The sequence below is a fragment of the Oryctolagus cuniculus genome, chromosome 3 (assembly GCF_051225735.1).
Source record: "Oryctolagus cuniculus isolate XC-2025 breed Fujian yellow rabbit chromosome 3, ASM5122573v1, whole genome shotgun sequence".
NCBI lineage: Eukaryota > Metazoa > Chordata > Mammalia > Lagomorpha > Leporidae > Oryctolagus > Oryctolagus cuniculus.
The window spans coordinates 99,605,309-99,622,332 of record NC_142869.1 but is presented as its reverse complement, the minus strand read 5'-3'; the positions used below and the strand labels follow the sequence as shown (position 1 = coordinate 99,622,332).

The following is a 17,024-nucleotide window of genomic DNA, read 5'->3' as shown; positions in this document are numbered from 1 at the left end:
CTTACCAGGAATAAATCTCACTTGGTCTGGGTGGATGAGCTTTCTGATGTTTTGTGGGTTCTATTGGCTAGAATTTTGTTGAAAATTATTGTGTCTATGTTTATTAGGTAAATTGGTCTGTAATTCTCTTTCCATGTTGCATCTTTTTCAGGTTTAGGAATTAAGGTGATGCTGGGTTCATAGAAAGAATTTGGGAGGACTTTATCTTTTTCAATTGTTTTGAGAAGAATTGGAGTTAGTTATTCTTTAAATGTCTCATAGAATTCAGCAGTGAATCCATCCAGTCCTGTGCTTTTCTTTGTTGGGAGGACCTTTACTTCTAATTCAATTTCTGTCTTGATGATGGGTCTGTTTAGGTTTTCTATGTCTTCATGGCTTAGTATAGGTAGGTTGTATATGTCCAGGAATCTATCCATTTCTTCTTGGATTCCCAGTTTGTTGGCATACAACTCTGTTGTAACTTCTAAAGGTTTCTTTTTTTTTTCTCAGGTGTCTATTGTTATATTTCCTTTTCATCTGTAATTTTATTGATTTGCATCTTCTCTCTCCTTTTTTTGGTTAGTTGGGCCAATGGTGTTTTAATTTGGTTATTTTTTCAAAAAACAGCTCTTCATTTTGCCGATATTTTGTATTTTTTATTCAATTCTGTTGATTTCTTCTCTAATTTTAATTTTTTTTATTTTCTCCTGTTAGTTTTGGGTTTGCTTGCTATTGTTGTTCTAGATCCTTGAGATGCATTGATAGCTCATTTATTTTGTGCCTACCAATTTCTTGGAAAACCCATTGCTATCAACTTTCCTCTTAACACTGCTTTTGATGTATCCAACAAATTTTTACATGTTTATTGTCATCTTCATTTTTTTCCAGAATTTTTTTGATTTCTCTTTTGATTTTTTTCTATAACCCGCTGTTCATTCAGGAGCACGTTGTTCAGTCTTCATGTGTTTGCATATGTTCTAGAGATTTCTGAGTTGCTGATTTTCAGCTTATTTCCATTATGGTCCAAGAAGATGCATGGTATGATTTTGATTGTTGTGAATTTTGTTAGACTTGCTTTATGGCCTAGTATGTTGTCAATCCTAGAAAAGGTTCCATACAGTGCTGAGAATTGTATTCTGCAACTGTAGAATGAAAAGTTCTGTAGACATCTGTTACATCCATTTGGTCTATAGTGTGGATTAAATCTGCTGTTTTCTTGCTGATTTTCTGGCTGGTTGATCTGTCCATTGCTAAGAGTGGAGTATTGAAGTCCCCAGTACTATAGTATTGGATTCTAAGTCTCCCTTTAAATCCTTAACATTTCTTTTAAATAGTCATCTGCCCTGTAATTAGGTGCCTACATGGTTATAATAGTTACATCTTCTTGTGGAATTGATCCCTTAATAATTATATAGTGCCTTCTTTGTTTCTTTTAACATTTTTTTGTGTTAAAGTCTCTTTTGTCTGATATTAAGATGGCTACACCAGTTCTTTTTTGGTTTCTGTTGGCATGGAATATCTTTTTCCATCCTTTCACTTTCAGTCTTCATGCATCTTTGTTGGTGAGATGTGTTTCTTGTAGGCAGCAAATAGATGGGTTTTGTTTCTTAATCTATTCAGTCAGTCTGTGCCTTTTAACTGGAGAGTTGAGGCCATTTACATTCAATATGACTATTGATAAGTAATGAGTTTGCCCTGCCATTTTTCAATAGATACCCCTAATTTATACTTTGAACTTCCTTTGATCTTTTACTGAGAGATATTCTTCCTTTACCTTATTTCGTATTGGTGGCCATGTTTCTGTGTTTCTGTGTGTAACACATCCTTAAGCATCTTTTGCAGGGCTGGATGAGTGGTGACAAATTCTTTGAATTTGTTTGTTATGGAAGGTCTTTAATTAACCTTCATTCACAAATGAGAGCTTTGCAAAGTATAATATTCTGGGATGACAGTTTTTTTCTCTTAGTACTTCGACTATATCTCACCATTCCCTCCTAGCCTGTAGGGTTTCTGATGAGAAGTCCGCTGAGAGTCTAATTAGAAATCCTCTGAAAGTAATCTGGCATTTCTCTCACGCACATTTTAGAAGTGGTGGGTTTGACTACAATGTGTCATGGTGAGTATCTCTTCTAGTCATGTTTATTGGGAGTTCTTTGTGCTTCCTGTATATGGATGTCCCTTTCTTTCTCCAAACCCAGGAAGTTTTCTGCTATTATTTCACTAAAAAAGCCTTCTAATCCTTTCTCTCTCTCCATGCCATAAGGAACTCTTAGAACCTGTATGTTGGATTTTTTTATAATATCTTATAGATTCCAAACTGTGGTTTTAGTTTTCTTATTTCCTCTTCTTGTCTTTGGTTTGACTGTATATTTTCCTGTGCCTTGTCTTCTAAGTCTGTTATTCTCTCTTCTGCTTCACCAATTCTGTTTTTAAGGCTCTCCACTGCACTTTTTATTTGTTCTATTGAATTCTTCATTTCATTTTGATTTCTCCTTAAGATCTCTATTCCATGGGAGAATTTTTTTTTCATGTCCTGCATGGATTTCAGTAGTTCATGCATTTGTTGTTGAGTACTTCTATATATTTCTTATGATCAATTTTTTGTGTTCCATTTCTTTTCTTCTATCTCCTTGTCTTCACAATCTAGTATTGAAGCGTGTTCTTTTGGGGGCTTCATGTTGTGTTCCTTATTCTAACTTCTTGGATTGGTGCATTTGTTGTTTGGCATTTGTGAAGATAACTATTTGTTTCTTCTTCTTCTTCTTCTTCTTCTTCTTCTTCTTCTTCTTCTTCTTCTTCTTCTTCTTCTCTCTCTCTCTCTCTCTCTCTCTCTCTCTCTCTTTTTTTCTGTGGTGGCTTTCATCATTGTGCTATGTAGATAAGTGGAATGTCTGCTTTCAGTGAATCTCTAGAGGCTCTTAGTGGGTGTGGCCAGAGAGCTCTGCTCAGTTCTCTAGGGTAAAGGGCATGTCTAAGGTGACACACCCAGGTTTGACATGGTAAATCTCTCTCTCTCTCTCTCTCTGTTTTTCTTTTTAATCAGAAGAGAGGTATATTCTGCTCAGCTGAGCTCTCTTCAATGGAGATCAGAGCCTGAGCACTAGCCCTGGTGGGTAAAATATTCATCCACTCTGTCCTAAGGACCATACAAAGGATTTGTGCAGTCCTCAGTGTAAGTTCAGATTCTCCAGCAATGTCTCTCACCAGGTAATCAGGAACCCCCAAGCTTGTGGAGTCTCCCACTGAGACTGCTCAAATTCCTAGCCATCTGTGAGTCCTCCCACACAACCTCAATTTTTTTCACAGTCCCAATTCAGAAGCTTCACACAGTCACAAACTCCTAGGCCCCTGTTATTTCTCCCCTCCAGAGTCAGGAGTATCCACTTGGCTGGTTGCCAGGTGCAGACACGAGCTGCTGCAGCTATTATGTATATCCAAAATGATGCCCACTCTATCAGCTTGTTACAGTATGCCTTTGTAAAGTGATCAAGGAATGAGAAATATGTCCATCTGTTTTTTTTTTTTTTCTTCCTCTAGTTTGCCTGGTACACTTTCCCCCACGGGGCTCCAAGCCTGGTTCCCTCTAGGCTCTTCCTGCTGCTTTTTCACTAGTGACTTGGGATGCTGCGGTCTGGTCACTCCTCACTTTCCAGCACTGGTGCATAGGCTCTCAGCTATTGGAGTCCCGAGCCATGGTCACTCATGACCTCCACGTAGGTCCACTATGTCCCTCTAATTTCCCTAACTTTTCTCTGAGACTACACTATCTCCACTTTTTAAAAACTGTCTTCTAGGCTAGAGAAGTAAGCTCTTTCCCTACTCTGCCATCTTAGAACTTTGAATCTCAAAATTTTTGCATTTTAAATTATTTTCTAAATTTAAAACTATTAGCACTTCTATATGTAAGATTTTTTTAAGGAGTTTACTTTTAAATTTATTTAAGATATATGAGGTTTGTGCATTTTATATATACAGATTTAGGAACATAGTGATTCTTCCCACCATACACTCCCTGCCACTCATGCTCTCACAACCTCTTGCTCCTCTCTCTCCTATTCCCACTCTTAATTTTTGTAAAAATCTATTTTCACTTTACTTTATACTCATAAGATTAACCTGACATTAGTAAAGAGTTCGACAAATATCATGAAGAAAAGAACACTTTTCTTCAACACTAGAGACAAGTGCTGTAAACAGTCATGAAATCTCAAAATGACAATTTCAGTTCTATACATTACATTTTAGGTACTAGCTACCACAGATGAGGGAAAACATGGTATTTATCTTTAGGAACTGGCTTATTTCACTAAGTTTAATGAATTTATTAATACTTTAGATTCTCATGGTCAGAGCAAATGTATTACAATTAGTACAACACAATACTGATGTTATTATGATAGTAATAAAAAGTAAATTCAAGATAGTTCATATATATAATTTTAAGAATATAATGATACTTCTTTCCTTCCATCCTTCCCTCCATTCTTCCCCCTTCTTTCTTTTCCTTTCTCTCTAATTTTGGCAGTAACTTATTTTTTAATTTAAATATCCAGAACATATCAGCAACTCAAAAAATTCAACAATAAAAACTATTAATCCAGTAAAAAATTGAGAAAAGGACCTTAATTGACATTTCTCAAGAAATAAAAATGGCCAACAAATATATGAAAAGATACCCAACATCACTAGCAATTGAGAAAATACTTATCAAAACCACAATAAGATATCACCTCATACCTCTCAGAATGGCTGTTATCCAAAAGCCAATAACCAATGCTGGTGAGGACGTGGACAAAAGGGAACTCTTACAGACTATTGGTGGCAGTTTAAACTAGTGCAGCCACTGTGAGAAACAGTCTGGAGAGTTCTAGAAAGACCTAGAAATAGACTTGCCAGCAATCCCACTACTGGATATACACCAAAAAGACATGAACAGCTTGTATTAAAGTGATACCTTTACCTCCATGTCTATAGTAGCACTGATCATAATGGCCAAAATATAGAATCAACCTAGATGTTCATATCAAATGAATGGATAAAGAAAGTATGTTTATATACACACATATGCATACACATATTTACATACAATGGAGTATTATTCATCTATGAAAAATGAAATTTTAGCATTTTCACAAAAATGTGTATAACTAGAAACATCATGTTGAGTGAAATAAGCTGGATACGGAAAGACATGTTCTCCCTTACTACACATTCTCATTAATATGTGAGAAGTAAAATAAAAAAAATAAAAAACAAGAAAGATATGCCAGTACTGCAACAAATATAGTTTTGTCAAACTTTATTTGATATATTTGTCAAACAAATGTTTAATAATGATATACTACTACACTTTAATGATATGTGATTATTTTATTTTTATTTACATAAAGAGAACATATTTCATGTATTGCATATATACAATTTTAACAGCATAAGGATACTTCCCGCCCTATTCTTGAGTCTTCCTTCTCTCCCACACTCCCTCCTCCTTCCTTTCTTATTTTTCTTTTAATTTTTAGAATGATGTACTTTCAGTTTACTTTATAAACACAAACTTAACCCTCCACTAAATAATAACTCAAGAAGTAGTAAGTAGAAAAATCACCATTCCTCAAGCGTGTAGGCAAGGATGATAAATAACCATCAAATCTCAAAATGTCAGTTTAATTCATGTATATTATATTTTTTGTACTCTGTATATTAGTTATCACAAATCAGGGGAAATATATAATATTTCTCCTTTGGGCACTGACTTATTTCACTAATCATAATAATCTCCAGTTGTTCCATTTTCTTGCAAAGACAGGATTTCATTTTTTTTACAGCTGAGTAATATTCTATGTGTATATATACTACAATTTATTTATCTAGCCCTCAGTTGATTGATTCTGTATCTTAGCTAATGTGCTTTGAGCTTTACATGGGGGTAAATATAACCCATTCATATACTGGTTTCGTTTCCTTTGGGTAAATTCCCAGGAGTGGAATGGCTGGGTCATTTTGTAGATCTATTTTCAGATTTCTGAGGAATCTCCATTCTATTTTCTGTAATGATTGTATTAGTTTACATTCCCACCAACAATCTATTATGATGCTTTTGTTCACCATATCCTCACCAGCATTTGTTTTTTGGTTTTTGGATAAAAGCCATTCTAACTGGGGATGTAAAACCTTACTGTGATTTTTATTTGCATTTCCCTGATGGCTAGTGGTCCTTTGCATCTTTTCATGTCTCTATTGGCCATTTGTATTCCAACTTTTGAATAATGTTTGTTCATATCCTTAGTCAATTTTCTTAAATGGATGGTTTATTTTGTTGTTGTTGAGTTTCTTGAGCTCCATTTTTAGCCTCGATATTTATCCATCTCCATTATCAGATGTATAGTTTTCAAATATTTTCCCTTTTCATCACAAGCCTTTTTATTTTGTTTGTTTCCTTTGCTGGCAAAAGCTTCTTAGCTCAATGTAATCCCACTTTTCTATTTATACTTTTATAGCCTATGCTCCTGGGAAATTATTGAAGAAGTCTTTTCATATATCAATATCTTGCAGTGTTTCTCCTTTGTTTATATCATCATTTGATGGTTTCAGGTCTTAGATTTAGATTCCTGTTAATGGATTTTTGTGTAAGGTGTAAGGTAGGGGTCTTGTTTTATACTTATGCAGGCAGATCCAACTTACGCCACACCATTTGTTTAAGAGACTATCCGTTCTCCAGGGAGCGATTTTAGCTCTTTGTCAAATATTATTTGGTTCTTGATGTGTGGAGTAAATACTGAGATTTATGTTCTATTCCAATTGTCTACATGTCCATTTTATGCCAGTGCACACATTTCCTTTGGGTTAATAGAATCCAGTGATAAGCAATAGGCTTAAATTACTCCAAGATGATCAAGTATGCGTGTTGGGTTGTGATAACTTCAGCATGTTCTAAAAATACCCCAGAAGATGTAGGAGGTGGTGGTAATGGATAGGATTATATTGGCTTGTTTGGAGAAAGTAGAAAGGCTTCAGTTCTTAAACAAGTCTGAACTCAAGTAAATCTTTGAGGATGGTGCTATGTGTTTTATTATATCTCCTAAAAATTCAAATGTCAAAATCCTAACCTCTGCTACCACAGAATGTGACCTTATCTGGAAATAGTATTTTAAAAATAATCATGTTAAAATGAGATAAATGTTTTAAAGTAATTCTTAATGTAATATGACATAATGACTTTATAAAAAAGAGGAAAGTTGGAGACTCATAAACATAGCACCAAAACCCTCTGCACACATAAAGATAACCCTCTATAATCAAGGGGGATTGATCTAGATTATGCTCTTCCCTCACAGTACTCAGAAGGAACTAATCCTGCTAACAAGTTATTCTAGACTTCTTGTCTCCAGATCTGTGAGACAATAAATTTTTGCTATTGAAACCACACCATTTTAGGGACTTTGTGAAGGAAGCCCCAGCAAACCAATATAGAGGATTCTAACATGAAGCAAGTATTGTCAGCTCAACAAGAGTTGGTGAATTGTGGCTAGTTGGCTGATAGTATAAGAGATCATGCCTCCTGGAGATTAGCAAAGCAAACACAGTAAGTGGACTGATCTGTACACAAAACCACAAGGTCTACAAATTATAAAACATCTCAGTGTATCTTAAGAATCGAATTGGAAAGTGTGGATTAAGGAGAAGTTGAGATACCTCAACTGCTTCCTTTAAATAAATAAAAGAATATATTATTTATATATATAACATAATAGTTATGTATAATATATGAGTTACATATTACATAACATAACACAAATATTATATTTTATATAGAGGGAGACAGAGACATGCAATATATACACATAGGGTGGGGATGGAAATGTCATATAGAGTTCCCATATGTTGTTTTACTCCCCAAATGCCTACAAAACTTGAACCAAGGCCAAGCTAAATATTGGAACCAGGAATTCAATATGGTCTCCCATGTGGTCTGCCACCAAAGATATGAATTAGCAGGAAGCTGGAAATTGTAGTGGAGACAGATCTCAAACCTAGGCAATACCACATGGGATGCTGACCATCAAATATGTGGTTTAATCACTATCCTAAATGCTTGCTTCTTTATCCACTTGTTCCTTTGAGCCACTAGTGGACTAAATCCTGTGGAAGAAGACCTTCTTGAGAACTGGAGGCAAGACATTGAAAGAAGTTGGAAAATGATACCTAAATGAAAATTCAGTCATAGTCCTGAAGCATTATACTTAGCCAAAATTTTAGGACTCATTAAAATATGCGAATCAAGCAGAAGTTTACCTTGAAAAGGAAAACTATAGTAAGTTTCAAGCTTTTCTGAAACAGCCATTGAGATGCAGGAGAAAATCAAGGATCATTAAGAAATTGCAAAACCTTATGACCTTAACTAGCAACGACTACAATCAAAGAATTTTGTCAGTGTCTTCATTTCTACAGTAAATATTTTTGTTGAACATCAAACAATGAATGCAGTATAAAGGAGCCTCTCCTAAGTCCATGGACATGAAAAACTGAAGCCATCCAACAAAATCCACAACATGCCAAGTTGTGCAAGGGTTAATCAGGAATGGCTAAGGAGGTATGTTTGAAACTAGAGACCTCATATTCCAAAGGATTTTATCTAAAAGGCACAGTACCAACTACTAGTTTTCCACTAGACTGTAGATGTTGGCTCTAGCTATGAGGAGGCATCAAATTATCAATTATGATTGATGTGATCATTCATAACCATTGGCAAGATAACCTTGAAGAAAGGAAATGGTGAATCATGGCTGATTTTGAGAGCTAAAGATTAATAAATATCCCCACTGAGGAAAACTTACACAAAAGTATAAAAAGAAACACAATAAAACTCCTGTAACTGAAGAATATTCCAAAACTGCTAAATGTAGATCTGACCACAATTAGGAAATTCTATATTAAACCTTCTTCCTTTCCTTTCATAAAGAATGTAGAAAGATTACATAGATTACAGCAAGCAGAAAGGATTACATGGGAGAAAAGGAAGAACAACTTTCATAAGTAGTTACAAACATCTATGCACATGATTTTCTTTCTTCAGTTGCTATCTAAGGGTCTTCTGAACACCCACAGGATCGGATTACTTTTGCAACTCGATTTCTATAGATCCTCCACACCCTCCAAAGCTATCATCATTATTGCTTCCTATAGTTATTTATGGGTAAAAGTTGTATATAGTAGGTAGTACATGAAGATGGAGCATTGTTCTTTCCAACTTCAGGTCTCAGTTTTCTTCACATTGCTGATTTCACACTTTCTTTGTCAAAGGAAAACATGCTAACAATGTCACGGGAAGGGAGAGGAGGGGAAGAAGAAAAGAGAACAGAAGGTAAATGAAAGGAGGGGAAGGGAAAGGTGGGAAGGGGTAGGAAGAAGATAGAGATTAATCTGAATATCTATAAGTGTAGAAAATATAAGAAATATTATGGTAGATGAATGTGTCATAATTGAAATTTGAAGACTAGTGACATTCAAAAAAATCAAACACATGCACAACTTTCTCATGTCAACTTCAAGGTTGTCATTTCAGCTGTAAAACTAGTTCCAGATGTTTATAATAATTAAATTGTGAATCACTGCAAGATATAGGCACAGGCAAAGACTTCTTGTAAAAGATCCCAGAGGCACAGGTAGTCAAAGCCAAAATTAACAATTGGGATTACCTCAAATTGAGAAGTTTCTGTACTGCAAAAGAAACAGTCAGGAAAGTTAAGAGGTAACCAAAAGAATGGGAAAAATATTTGCAAACTATGCAACCGATAAAGGATTAATAACCAGAATCTACAAAGAGGTCAAGAAACTCCACAACAACAAAACAAACAACCCACTTAAGAGATGGGCCAAAGACCTAAATAGATTTTTTCAAAAGAGGAAATCCAAATGGCCAACATACACAGGAAAAATGGTCAGGATCACTAGCCATCAGGGAAATGCAAATCAAAACCACAATGAGGTCTCACCTCACCCAGGTCAGAATAGCTTACATACAGAAATCAACCAACAACAGATGCTGGAGAGGATCTGGGGGAAAAGGGACACTAACCCACTGTTGGTGGGAATGAAAACTGGTAAAGCCACTATGGAAGTCAGCTTAGAGATTGCTCAGAAACCTGAATATAGCACAGCCATCCTACTCCTTGGAGTTTATCTAAAGGAAATTAAATTGACAAATAAAAGAGCTGTCTGCACCTCAATGTTTATTGCAGCTCAATTCACAATAGCTAAGACCTGGAATCAACCTAAATGCCTATCAACAGAAGACTGGCTAAAGAAATTATGGGATATGTACTCTATAGAATACTATACATCAGAAAAAAATGAAATCTGGTCATTTGTAACAAAATGGAGGAACTGGAAAACATCATGCTGAATAAAATAAGCCAGTCCCAAAGGGACAAATATCATATGTTCTCCCTGATCAGTGACAACTAACTGAGCACCTAAAAGGAAACCTGTTGAAGCGAAATGGACACGATGAGAAACAATGTCTTGATCAGCCCTTGTCCTGACTGTCGAGGAACAACATACTATTTTATTCCTTTTAGTATTTTTTTCTACTTAATACCATTGGTTGAACTCTTTAATTAACACACAATTATTCTTAGTTGTTTAAATTTAACTGAAAAGTGACCCCATTAAATATAAGAGTGGGAATAAGAGAAGGAGGAGATGTACAGTTCGGCACATGCTCACTTGGTCTTACCCCTAATGGTAGAGCTAGAAACGTGTCAGGGGATTCCAATTCAATCCCATCAAGGTGGCATGTACCAATGCCATCTTACTTGTGAAAGTGATCAATTTAAGTTCATAATTGATGAAAAAGATAGGACTAAGTGTCAAATGTATTACATAAATAAGACCAGTGTCTGCAAATAATAATTGATAGAATTAAAAAGGATGGAATGATCCCACACGGGAAGCAGGATACACAGCAGACTCATAGAATGACAAATGTCCTAAACAGCACTCTGGCCTCAGATTCAGCCCTTAAGGCATTCGGATCCGGCTAAAAAGCCCATGAGAGTATTTCAGGCATGGAAAGCCAAGACACTGTGACAAAAAAGAAAAAAAAAAAAGAACTAAATGAAAGATCTCTGGGAGTGAGATTTCAGTAGAAATAACGGGCCATCAAAGAAGGAGGTACCTTTCTCTGAAGGGAGGAGAGAACTTCCACTTTGACTATGGTCTTGTTTAAACAAGATTGGAGTTGTTGAACTCAAGAGGTTTCCATAGCCTTTGCAGCTCATGACAAGAGTCTTGGATGATTACTGACATAAATAAGAGTGTCAATTGTTAAATCAACAACAGGAGTCACTGTGCACCTGCTCCCCATGTAGAAGCTCTGTCCTTCATGTGTTATACTATGAGAATTAACGGTGAAGCTACTACTATAACAGTACTCTATACTTTATGTGTCTGTGTGGGTGCAATCTGTTGAAATCTTCGCTTAGTATATGCTAAATTGATCTTCTGTATATAAAGATAATTGAAAATGAATCTTGAAGAATGGAATGGGAGAGGGAGTGGGAAATGGGATGTTTGCAGGTGGGATGAGGGTATGGGGGTAAAAGCTGCTATAATTCAAAATTTGTACTTTGGAAATTTATATTTATTAAATAAAAGTTGAAAAAAAGAAAGTTGATCTTAAATTTAGTACAATTACAAAGCCCTTCTCAGTAACATCCTATTAATAGATTAAAATAATGAGTATAATTTTCATTTTAAAAACACATCCAAGCTGGACATGTAAAACGTTTGAAACACAATCTTGGCTTCTTCATGTTGGGACTTCTTCCCTCTTCCTAGATTTCCACAGCTTGTTGAGCCCCATATTGTCCTAGGAAGAAGTCTGTGAGGCCATAAAGAACTTTTGCTTACCCTTATCCCAGATTCTATGGCCATTTGAAGTTACATGGCTTGACCAGCAGCAGACTCTTCTTAACACTAAAGTCCTACCCAGTGCCCAGTCATACCCATGGAAAGCCCTTTCTGTCATGTCTGAAGTCTTCACTGGAACCACTTGCAGGAAATATATTCTTTTATTCCTTCAATCTTGTGGAAGGCACGGTTCCAATAAATCTGATTCACATGCTTTTCCTTCAACCCTTGGAGTCCTCTTCCCCATCTTTGTTAGCACCTCATACTTCCAATAGCAACAGCCTTGATTTTAGTTCTACCGGCACAGGAGAAGTCTAGGAATCCATGACTTAAAATCTGGTTTGGCTCTCACATTGTACAGATCAGATAAGACTGGGGTATAGAATGGTGGATTATATTTTCATTTTGGGGGGAGTCTTTATGAAATACACTTTACTCTATCACATTGTATAATGGTGAGTAATGTGTCCTCATATATTGCCATTTGATACAATTTGAGATTTGTTAAACCACAACTCAACCAGGAGAAGGGCCATTGTGAAAGAAGACTTATGACTGGAATGGGACATGATAATTCAGTTTTCAATTCTGCTGTTCTTTCACAGTGAGTACACTTTAAAAAAGAATTCTCTAAATGAAAGTTGCTCACTACCTGTTTGTCAGTAAAAACATTAGCAGTAAAAGAAAAAGGACAATGGGATGTGCAATATGCATGCCTGCCTCCTCATCCTGGGTCACTGATGTATTGACACTTACAGAACATGTTTAGCCTTCAGTTTGTATGTACTTGAATGCAAAATTGAAAATTGAGTCATGGAAAACCAATGAAAATCTTCAAATTCTAAATAAAAATCTTTATTTGCTCTCTACATCTACAAAGAACTGTTAAATAATACAATTAGGATGTGTGAACAATGCTAACACCATTTATTGGGTCTAGTTTAAAAGTTGTCAATGAAAAAATAAAAATCAGTATAGTATCTGTGAAAGTGATCAGGCTGAAATAGATGATGTACCATTAAAAAGTCTTTAGGGGTTTAATTAGGTTGTCTAAGGTAAAAGCAAATACAGTATTAGATGATTCCAGTGAATTGTCAGCAAGAAATGTAGTACTTTTTCCCCCTTAAGAGAAAAACTTGTTAGTTCAAAACCATGATTATAATCTTGTACATTTCTATACTATGTATTAAGCATTGTGACTGACTTGTATATAAGAGGTGAACTGTAAGATAGGTAAACATTCAAAGTTCTTATTTATTTGAAAGATATAGAGAAAAATCTTCACCTATGTACATAACAATAGTCTACATATCAATATGTCTGTAGATATAGAATGAAAAACTGTAAGTTCAATATATCTCCCTAATTATGTAAATAATAATTTAGGTTACATATATATTTACAAATATGACTTATCTACTACACTGATTAATACAGGGTTTTAGTACTTACCTAAATTCTGGCAACTTCTAATAATGTTAGATAAGTTGATGTGGTATTGGAAAAAGCTCTATTTTAGCTCTTTTCTATTGCCTTTGGCTATACATGACTGGGAGTAGTTGCTAATTTAGATTTCCACATAGAATACCATAAATATGAGGGATCTGCATATGAACCTCTATAGATTTATGTTACATCTAAAAATATAAATGCAAGAGGTTAACTACTTCTCAGAGAACCTCATATTATCCTTGGAAGTAATTGTAAACTGTTTAATTATATTAATTGTTTGTACTAGATTAACAACATCATGTGGAAGAATGTTAGTTAACTAACTGAATAAGCATTTTTGTATATATTATTCTATTTCAGTCGATTTATCTTTAGTGAATAAGGATGAAAATGCCATCTATTTCTTGGGAAATTCTCTTGGCCTTCAACCAAAAATGGTTAAAACATATCTTGAAGAAGAACTAGATAAGTGGGCCAAAATGTAAGTATCTTCTTAAAACTACTATTCTACTTCTCATACAAAAATACTAAACTCATAATAGGGTGTTTAATATTTGAAAATATATAGGCTACAACCCTAGTACTTAAAAGCAGAGAGAAACTATGGGGCTCATGCCATCAATACCATGATCTTATTAATGAAATAAATAAGGATCAGAATAAGGTTACATGCCAAGTAAGTAGCAGAGTCAAAAGTAACAATTCTATGATATTTAAACCATTTCAGTTTCTATCAGACCTGTGTTGACACACACAAATCATATATAATCATGTTATTTTTTAATGATCAACAAAGAAGTTAATATTTATGAATTTAGTTTTTTTAAAACAGATTTATTTTATTTGAAAGAATTATGGAGACACAGAGACAGAGATCTTCCATCCTCTGGTTCACTCCTGAAATGAGAGAGAGAAACACACCTGCTGATTCACTCCTACACAAATGCCTACAACAGCCAGAGCTAGGCCAGACTGAAACAGGTATCCCTCCTCAATCTACATGCCCCATATGGGTTGGGTGGACCCCAGTACTTTACTTATATTTGCTGCATCCCAGGGTGTGCATTAGCAGGAAGGTGGAATTAGAAGCAGAGCCAGCACTAGAACCCAGGCACTCCAATACAGATGCAAGCATCTCAATAGCCATTTAAAGTACTGCACCAAATGTTTGCCCTGATATTTATTCTTATTAATAAGAAAATCCGAACTTGTTGAGGAGGTCAAAGGGTTAGATGAGGCAGAAAGCATTTTTTTTCCCCAAATGCACGATGGTTTGTTGAGAAAGATGCTTAATGTTAGCTTAGCAAAGAAGGTGTGCTCTAAGCATGAGGGAGCCTTGTATCAGGACTGTGTTTTTCTCTATCTGTTATGTTCTCATTTATTCTTCTAAGGAAGACCTTCACACTCTCACCTTAGCTGAACCCTTTCCCTCTGTGAATCCAACCATCTCAGCCATAGTACTTGGCCCTCCCCAAATGTCACTACTTGTGGGTAGGCAGTTTAGAGATGAGTTTTCATTAGTTTCCCTGTATTGGCTATATTATAATCCCCTGAAGGAAAATAACCTAGTCATGTATTGTATAACTTTCCCTAGTCATTGTTGATAAAATTGAAACTAGAAATATTTTAAATACATTTTCAAGTTTTATTTGTTTTTAACATTTAAATATCTTTAAATATTCCAAATAACTTGAAATATTTTTAAAATATTTGCTGCATATTTAAAACTAAAATATTAAAATGGGGTACGCTAAGCCTGAAGGTCAGGAAACAAAATTTCAGAAAGATTTAACAACACTGAATAAGAATTCTGGAGGCAAGACCTTTAGCTCTTGTAGAAACTCACAGTATTTCTTCACTTCTCTTCATGCTGCTCCCATTTGATGGTGTGTATAGCACCTGTTCTTTAAAGCTTAGTTTATGCTGATTATGCCATTGATTACTAACATGGATAAAACTGAAGAGTTCTTAATTTTAGTGGTAAATAGTATATGCTTACAATTTAATGCAAAATGACAGAGGCTTGTATAATTTATTAATCTGTTGTAACTTTATCTGCATAACTTCTATGCATAAATTGCAAAATACTCATCACCACATTTGGGAGCATTTTTTACTAGCAGGTTTAGTATTTAATAAATGAGGGTCATAGTTAATAAAAATGGTTAATATTCATTTTTGGCCTTAATGTAAGAGAGAGCAGAGAATTAGATCGAATGAATTTGAACTTTGCAGAGTGTCCTTGCCTCTTGGATATTCATTCAGCAAGGCTGTGCATTTTTAAAATTTATTTTATCCTCTAGGCATTTAAAAAGATGTTGTCCTGGTATTCTATTCATACCCTTATGGTTATCCTGCTTTAATGTGAGACTAGTTGATTATTGTCAAGATGTTAAAGTTATATTTCAGGAATATGCCTCCACTGTAACACCTACCCTCCTATTGTTACTGCCTTTCACTTTTGCATTTTGCCTTGTGACAGCAGAAAATTTCATAGTCTTCATTAAACCTTTCTACCTAGTTTTTATTAAAGATGATTCAGAAAGGAAGTGCATTTTAATGTTTTAGGCAATGTAAAGGTAATTAAAGAGTCCTTTTTTAGTATTTATTTATTTGAAAGGCAGAGTTAGAGAGGGAGAGAAACAGAGCTAAAGAGAGATCTTCCATCTCCTAGTTCACTCCCTAGATGGCTGCAATGTCTTTGGCTGGGATCCAGAAGCCTAGAACTCCATCTGGGTCTCACATGTAACTGAAGGGACCCAAGCACTTGGACCATCTTCCATTGCTTCCCTAGGTCATTAGCAGGGAGTTGGATTGGAAGTGGAGCTGCCAGGACTCCAACTAGTGTTTACATGGGATGACACCTTGTAGGTGGCTACTTAACATTATGCAACTCAGTGCCAGCCCCCAGGATTTCTTCTAACCAAAAGATACCTGTCATATTTTGCTTTCTTCATTTTACTTAGTTTTCTTGCTTTATGCTATGGTGGCCCAGTCAACATCATCAACGGCTTACCCCAGTGGTTTCTGGGCAATCATGAATTCGTGTGCCCTCTAACCAGAGTACCCATCTTTGATTTCAAAGCTCTTATAAATAATTATTATTAAATATATTATTTACTATTTGATTTTTAATTGTATAATGCTTTATTTTTATTAATAAAGAGTTTTTGAATTTCATATACAGAATTCTAAGAATATAATGATATTTTCCTCCCTCCTTCCTGCTTCCTTCCTTTATTTTCGCTCTAAATTTTTGCCATAACATACTTTCTTTACTTCTTTTTTTTTTTTTTTTTTTTTTACAGGCAGAGTGGACAGTGAGAGAGAGAGACAGAGAGAAAGGTCTTCCTTTGCCTTTGGTTCACCCTCCAAAGGTTGCCACAGCCAGTGCGCTGCGGCCGGCGCACCGCGCTGATCCGATGGCAGGAACCAGGTGCTTCTCCTGGTCTCCCATGGGGTGCAGGGCCCAAGCACTTGGGCCATCCTCCACTGCACTCCCTGGCCACAGCAGAGAGCTGGACTGGAAGAGGGACAACCGGGACAGAATCCGGCGCCCCAACCGGGACTAGAACCCGGTGTGTCGGCGCCGCAAGGCAGAGGATTAGCCTAGTGAGCTGCGGCGCCGGCCAACCATAACATACTTTCAATTTACTTTATAATCACAGGCTTATTGTTCTTCT

At 35.6% G+C, this 17,024-nt stretch overlaps 1 protein-coding gene across 9 annotated transcripts in view; it reads left to right on the top strand.

Annotated features, from left to right (window-relative positions):
• Positions 1-17,024, top strand: part of KYNU (kynureninase) — a 226,249-nt gene that overhangs the window by 50,419 nt on the left and 158,806 nt on the right. For 8 of the 9 annotated variants that reach the window (XM_070071543.2, XM_089329240.1, XM_017342818.4 and 5 more), the window contains exon 3: positions 13,702-13,822. The exons of the other annotated variant lie outside the window; for it this stretch is intronic. In XM_070071543.2, coding sequence (XP_069927644.2) covers positions 13,702-13,822 — 121 coding nt within the window. The remainder of the gene's footprint in view (positions 1-13,701; positions 13,823-17,024) is intronic. 9 annotated transcript variants of the gene reach the window in all.